The following is a 6549-nucleotide window of genomic DNA, read 5'->3' as shown; positions in this document are numbered from 1 at the left end:
GCTTGCGGTTATAAATAGTTTATAAAAAGCCGCATGGCTTCCAGCTCCGTTCTCGTCGCCTACACCCTCCACTTTTCTTCTAGCCGCGCACAACCTTCACTAACACTGTTGGCGGACTGGGTGTTGTTCTCAGAGGAGGAGAAGCATTGGTAAAAATTATACTAGTCGTTTTGGGAGACATAAGGATTTCCACAAGAATTATCGTATGTGTCTCCAAACTGGTTAGCATGATTTTTCCTTTAGATGGGAAGAAATAAGAGAGACTCGACGACGAGTAATGCATGGAGGAGTGAAATCGACGTTGGTGTTTGAAAATGTGAGAAACATGGGATACATAGATTCTTTGCTTCTCACATTTGCGAGCATCGCTGCCATCGGAATCGGCACGCCGAAGCTAAAATTGACATCGATTTTTGAAACTGTGAGAAGCATTAGATGGGGCATCCTTGTGGATACCTATCGTAATGCTTCCACAATTTCGAGCATTGCAGATCGGGCCGCCGCGGTCGGAATCGGCACCCGAAGCTGAAATCGTTGTAAAAAACGAGTCACCGACGACAAAATTGGTACCATCTTCGATTTTCCTCGCCCTCGCTGCTCGTCATCGTCCTATCCCTCGCCGCCGTGCTCGGGTTTAACTGAATGTTGTTGGTTTAATTGAATATATATGTATTGGAGATTGGGAAAAAGAGGATGTCTCACTGCCGAGTGGGTTATACGATAAGGAGGCAGCTCTTATGGAGATTATGTGTTTGTGGTTTGGCTCGGTAATCCTCATATCCATATGGAGGCTGACACGACAGCTCTACTAGAGTTGCTCTTGTGTGTTGAGAAACCTTGATCGTCTCTTTACTTGGACAGCATACTGTTGTTCCCTATCATTTCCTGCTCCTGGTTATTTTTTAGGAAAGGAGGAGGACCCCCGGCATCTGCATCTGGGCGATGCATGCAGCCACTCCTGTTCTTGGGTGTATTGGACAGCATACTGTTGTTCCTGGGTGTATTGAGGTCTACTTGGAGCTCTGGATGTTTGACTGAAAATATCACATGATTTGTTGCAGGTGTTCACAGCTCACCTTGGCCGTAGTTATGAGGAACTTGGACCATCCATGGCATGTTAGCATCCTCTGTCACCAGCTGGCTGGAGCCACCATGCCATACAGTGCAGTGCACAGAACATTCAAACTTCATATAGTACATCCACTGTATTAACATGTACTCCGTCCGTTCGAAATTACTTGTCTCGAAAATAAATATATCTAGAACTAGAATACGTCTAGATACATCCATTTTCACGACAAGTAATTCCGAACGGAGGGAGTAACTGTTTCGAAAAATAACTTGATTCATTCATATGGGATATACTTGTTGATTAACTGGACCCACTGTAACATTTACATGCATGTAACTGTGCCTCCTATCCCACGGCATTTATATGATTATATGCTTTATTACATGATGAAGAAAAGAATTGGGCTGGAACAAATCGGTTATGACAATATGGCTTGTGTGAGCATATGGGGCGTGCATGGGCAGGGAGAAGAGGAGAGACACATGGCAACTGATTGGCCCATCCATCCATTTACCCTCTCTACTGAATGTACGTGTGATGCTACCATGGCAGCTACTCCTCCAGCTAGGCAAGCAACATTAGTTGACCTTGGTGCACACCCGTCGGATCTCGCCGTCGGAGCTGGCGGTCTTGACCCCGATGCGGCCGAGCTTGGCCATGGCGGCGACGAAGGCGTCGAAGAAGGCGGTCTGGTTGGCGGCGAAGTAGTTGACGGTGGCCCGGGAGCGGCGGTCGGCGAAGAGCACCTGGTCGGACGACAGCAGGCCCTTCTGCTGCTGCAGCGTCTGGTAGTATCCGTTGTCGAACTTGTTGGGCGTGACGGCGTCCAGCATGGCCACCGTGGTGGGGTTGTAGTTGAGCGGGCACGTCCCGCGCATCTGCCGCAGGAACGCCAGGTTCATCGGCGGGCTGTACTGCGGCCGCGCCCCCTTGAACGTGTACAGCCGCCGCACGAACTTGTCGCAGTGCGTCACCCCGATCGTGTGCCCCCCTGCACCACATTTTTTTTCCACGTCAGTAATTGTAACAGCATTATTACTGGCAGTTGTCAATACTTGTCATCTTTAAAATATCAGTAGGATGTGATGTTGTAGTCGTGACGAGTCACTGGTCAGTGACAATGAAATGGCTTGCACGCGCTGCAGCCAAAGTACTTGCATACCCAACGCCAGGCTGGAAGGGCCATGCATTTCTACGAGCATGCAGTAGGCCTTGGCTGGCAATGGCTTGCACGCCTGATCGGATCGGTTGGTACACTTGTGGAGAGAAATGTCGTACTGATGGGGATATGAGAAGTGATGAGCGCCCTCACGGCGCCGCTTCCAGCCATTCGGCCACTCCGGTTGGGTACCACGCATGGGACTTGCGAACCACCGTTCCAACTATCTATCTTGATCGGCTAATAATTCAGAGGGAATGTTTTGGCACGATGTTGCCGGAGTGAGGAGATGATCAATCAATCAATCAACCAGCCCCCGTACTGACCTGAGAGGGCGATCATGTCGGTCTGGGTGAGGCCGTTGACGGCGAAGAGCTTGTTGAGCTGGTCCAGGGAGAAGCCGGCGCTGGGGAGGCTGTGCTTCACCACGGCGCGCGTCCCCACCTTGCCGTCCAGCCGCCCCAGCTCCACCGGGTACGACGGCCCTCCCGCCTGCACCATCATCAAACCAAAACATCATTAGCAGTGAGATTATTACAGCACGGTACAGTACGAGCCGACGAGCACGCGCTTGAGCAGAGCTTCCGGCACGGCGCGCAACTTGCGCGTCTCAATAATTGACGGATTAATTCCGCAGCAGCTCTGCCGCTGCCGCCACCACAGTGACGGCTCGGCGGATTAGTTGCCGTACCTACGCGGTTCATTTACGCGGCCAAATCGTGTGTACGCACCACGCCGGGGAGACGCTTTTTTTCACCGGGCCGGCTGAACCCGGTCAGGTCAGAAGAGGAGGCTGGTCCGAGACGGACAGCGCAGCAGTAGAAGTAACTGGCCCCCGTCGCGTCCGTCCCCACGCCGTGCCCTCTGGACTCCGGAGCACTGCTGCTGGATGAACGAATAAATACGACAGCGGAGTTCCGACCGGCTTCGCCACAGCCGGGACCACGACTGTGTCGGCCCCGAAATTTTAGCGCCAAAAGATCCCAACTTTTCGAGCGAACTACTTACTCCAAAACTGTGCGATGAAACCGAAAATAATGTTACTCTCCTACAAGTGGGATCGATATGGTAGCAAATGACATTAATACTGCTTAATCTAGTTGTAGTCCTCCTCCTACTGGTACTTCATCCAGTACGAGTATACGAGTAGTTGTTTGTTGGGCGGCGCCACTTACTCCAATCCTAGCTAGCTGGTGGCAATGGTTTCGGCACCACCGAGGTTGCGACGCGCGCACACAAACTCCGGGCATGGCGCGTGGGCACGTACGTACGTGTTCCCGGCACAGGGAGAGGCGTAATTGCGTCGTCACTGAAAACAGCTAAGAGAGAGAGAGAAGGGTCGTCGCTATGGCTGCCCAGAGAGCTCCAGCGCGCCAGTGTGTGCACACGGCGTGGGACATGTCAGCCCCATCCATCATAGTTGTCTCTCGGTGTGCAGATGCGGCGCGGTTAGCTCTAATAAGCACACGGAGAGCTGGGCTAAGTGAGGGTTTAGGCGCACGCTTTGTTAGCCCACCTCTTAATTGACCCCGAGCGTCGCCGTCTACACAAAGACGTCGCTCGAAGGGCGCTCCACGCTTGCTTTCAGGCCGAAAGCGGCGGCGCGGAGAGAGAGACGGGGTTTGCTACGGGCGGGCGCGGGCGGCGTACCTGCTGGACGACGTCGCGGGTGGCGAGGGCGAGGATGTCGGCGCAGGAGACCTTGTTGGAGCAGCTGGCGTCGGCGTCCACGGCGGCCTTGGCGCGGGTGATGAGGTCCAGCGCGTCCGGCGACAGCGTCGTGTCCGCGCCCGCGCTGTGTTCGTCGCCCGGCCCGGAGATGAGCACCGAAGCGTCGCACCCCTGCACACACCATCATATCAACCATTCGATTAATCGATGCAAACAACAGTCAAACATCAGAAGCAAGTTTCGATTTTTGTATGCGGCGCGCGTACCCTGACGAAGCAGTCGTGGAAGAAGAGGCGGAGGGTGCCGGGCGCGGCGTTGAAGGTCTCCTGGAGCTTCTGGGTCACGGCGCCGCGGACCAGCGCCTCCACGTTGGGGCACGTCTTGGCGTAGTAGTTCCGGCTCAGCCCCGCCGCCGCGACGCGCGGCGCCGCCGTCGCCAGCAGCAGCACGCCGACGACGACGGCCGCGGCGACGAGCACGCTGTGCTGCCGCCGCGACCGCAGCTGCAGCCCCCTCGACCTCATTGCCATCTACTATAGGAGCTGCCTGTCTCCCTCCCTTGGACTCTTAACTAGCTAGCTCTTCTTGCTTATTCCTCTCTCTGCCCTGCCTGACCTTAATTGATGCTTGCACTTGCCGCTGCCCTCACTCTCCCTCTCTCTCTCTCTCTCTGTAGCTAACACTCGGCGTGCCTTAAGTGAGGAGAGAGGCGGGCGCGCGCGCGCTTATATAGATGGGGAAGATGAGCTGGGCGTCGCTCGCCTCGCCTCGCCCCGCCGGCGAAGGAGCTGGCTAGGACTAGACTCGAGACCAAGGGTGGAGTGCTACGAGCTGCAATGATGTGGACGACGGTAGGATTGAGAGAATATTAAGGCATCGGCATGGGGACACGCCCTGCTCGGCTCCGCACTAAACAAGAGCCCAACGCCAACCCGCCAACGGCTGTGATCCTCTGGCCGCCCTGAGAAAGAAACAGAGGAACACTAAGCAACCACAGTCCAGATTAACGTAATTTAATACGAACATGCAGTACACAGTGCGCAGGCATTTGCTGAAACCCGTGATTAAACTAAACTACGGGTGGCGCGACGATCCCAGCGGCCAGCTTGATCACCGTTTGCTTCCGCGGCAGCTAGCGAGCTAGCGAGCTCGTGTGCTTTGCTCCTCGCGCACGCCAAACGTGTCACGTCACAGCTGTGCCCGCATCCGGCCCATGCATTTCGGCGCGACGGATAGACTTTAGTATTCGAGTACCGAAACCTGACGACAAGGTTACCGGTCAGGAAAGAAACTCACGGGCTCCGCCACGACGCCGCCGGTACGTACTCGCCGCGCCCGCCCGGGAACGGAGGAGGCGGGGGCGAGGCGTGCGCGTGTACGTGCGTGCTCACTGGTCAGGCCATGTGCCGGGCTCGCAGCACTGTGCAATCAGTTAGCTGTACCATGTCAATCGCGTACGTGACCAAGTTTCAGAAAAACAAACCGAGAGCTGTGCAGAAAGATGTTGCGTCTGGACTCTGGAACTCTAGATACCGCCGCCGCCTCGAGTCGAGGCCCACACGTACGTAGGTACGCCACGGGTGCCACGGGAAGAAGAGGGGGGGAAAGCGAGAGGAGCGGCGGCGAGGAGGTAGAGAGGCCGAGAAAGGGAGGGCAGCAGAGTCAAAAAGGCCGGCCGGCGCCCGGCGTGTTCTTCTTTTGTGGCTTGCGCGTATATTCATTCCCGTGTGATCTTACGGGCATAGTTAATACTAAATCTTACGGGAGTGGTAGTGTGGTGCTGCCCGTTATAGTGCACGAGACATCCTCTACCTGTTTCTGTATGTCACTACTAACAATGGGTAGGGTGCCCCCTAAAAAAAGAAAAGAAAACAATGGGTAGGTACGAGTGATTCGTTGGTGGCTTTTGTTTAGAGTAAACTGACTGGAGTGAACAGATCCGGCCTGCTGGGACTCGACTGCCGTGGTACACGACAAACGTCGCGGAAACCAGGTGCAGAGATGTGCGTTTTCTTTACACGGAATGAGGCGCAGAGATGTCTCTGTAAGTAAATAGATGTATGCAAGCCGTTGTTGCAGATACGCTAGTCGTATACAGCTTTGCTCATAGCATTTTTTTATTTTTTTTAAAAAGGAGGATGTACCCCGGCCGACCGATGCATGCAGCCATTTCATTAGTTATTCACAAAGATTATACAAAGTAATACTTGTTGCTACTCCTGAAATCACCATCTAGGCAACACTTGTTGCTACTCCTATCCCCTTGGTGAAGGGTGCCGAATGTCCGAGTCAAATACCAAACAGACATCGCACCAAAGCCTAACATCTAAACCCGGATGCCCCAGCCCAGCCACATGCCAGGACTGGGTCATACACCGGACCGGCGCACTGTCAGAGGCTGCCGCCGCCATCTTCCACCAGTCCATCTTCAGAGCAGGAACTGACGCATCAGCCTTGTCTGGCCCGCCGTTGACGCCACCACCCTGCACGTATCTGTCCACACGCGCCCTCATCGAACCTCCGCAGCGCCATGCCGTCGGGATTCGCCGTCGGCCTTGCGGTAGATGTAACACTGCTCCTCCTCTTGTCCCCTCTAGCCAGCACTTGCTCCAAAACGATGCCCCCAGGAGGGACAACGACATTGAAG

At 54.8% G+C, this 6549-nt stretch overlaps 1 protein-coding gene across 1 annotated transcript; it reads right to left on the bottom strand.

The window, feature by feature from the left end:
• Positions 1-1345: 1345 nt before the first annotated feature.
• LOC119337425 (peroxidase 16-like) lies at positions 1346-4731 on the bottom strand. The gene is made up of 4 exons (XM_037609554.1): positions 4169-4731; positions 3882-4073; positions 2558-2723; positions 1346-2063 (listed from the first exon to the last, which is right to left on the bottom strand). The coding sequence occupies exons 1-4, from the start codon at positions 4430-4432 to the stop codon at positions 1651-1653; spliced, it is 1035 nt and encodes a 344-aa protein (XP_037465451.1). The 5' UTR covers positions 4433-4731; the 3' UTR covers positions 1346-1650.
• Positions 4732-6549: the final 1818 nt, after the last annotated feature.

The sequence above is a fragment of the Triticum dicoccoides genome, chromosome 7B, assembly GCF_002162155.2.
Source record: "Triticum dicoccoides isolate Atlit2015 ecotype Zavitan chromosome 7B, WEW_v2.0, whole genome shotgun sequence".
Lineage (NCBI taxonomy): Eukaryota > Viridiplantae > Streptophyta > Magnoliopsida > Poales > Poaceae > Triticum > Triticum dicoccoides.
Note: the sequence above shows the minus strand (reverse complement) of the source record. Positions and strands in the feature narration are given on the sequence as shown.

Excerpts from the sequence above, each read along its gene's own strand:
- LOC119337425 (XM_037609554.1), bottom strand. The coding sequence starts at position 4,432 with ATGGCAATGAGGTCGAGGGGGCTGCAGCTGCGGTCGCGGCGGCAGCAC. Across the intron at positions 4,074-4,168 it reads TCCACGACTGCTTCGTCAGG|GGGTGCGACGCTTCGGTGCT; the intron begins GTACGCGCGCCG and ends TGGTGTGTGCAG. Across the intron at positions 2,064-2,557 it reads CGACATGATCGCCCTCTCAG|GGGGGCACACGATCGGGGTG; the intron begins GTCAGTACGGGG and ends AATGTGGTGCAG.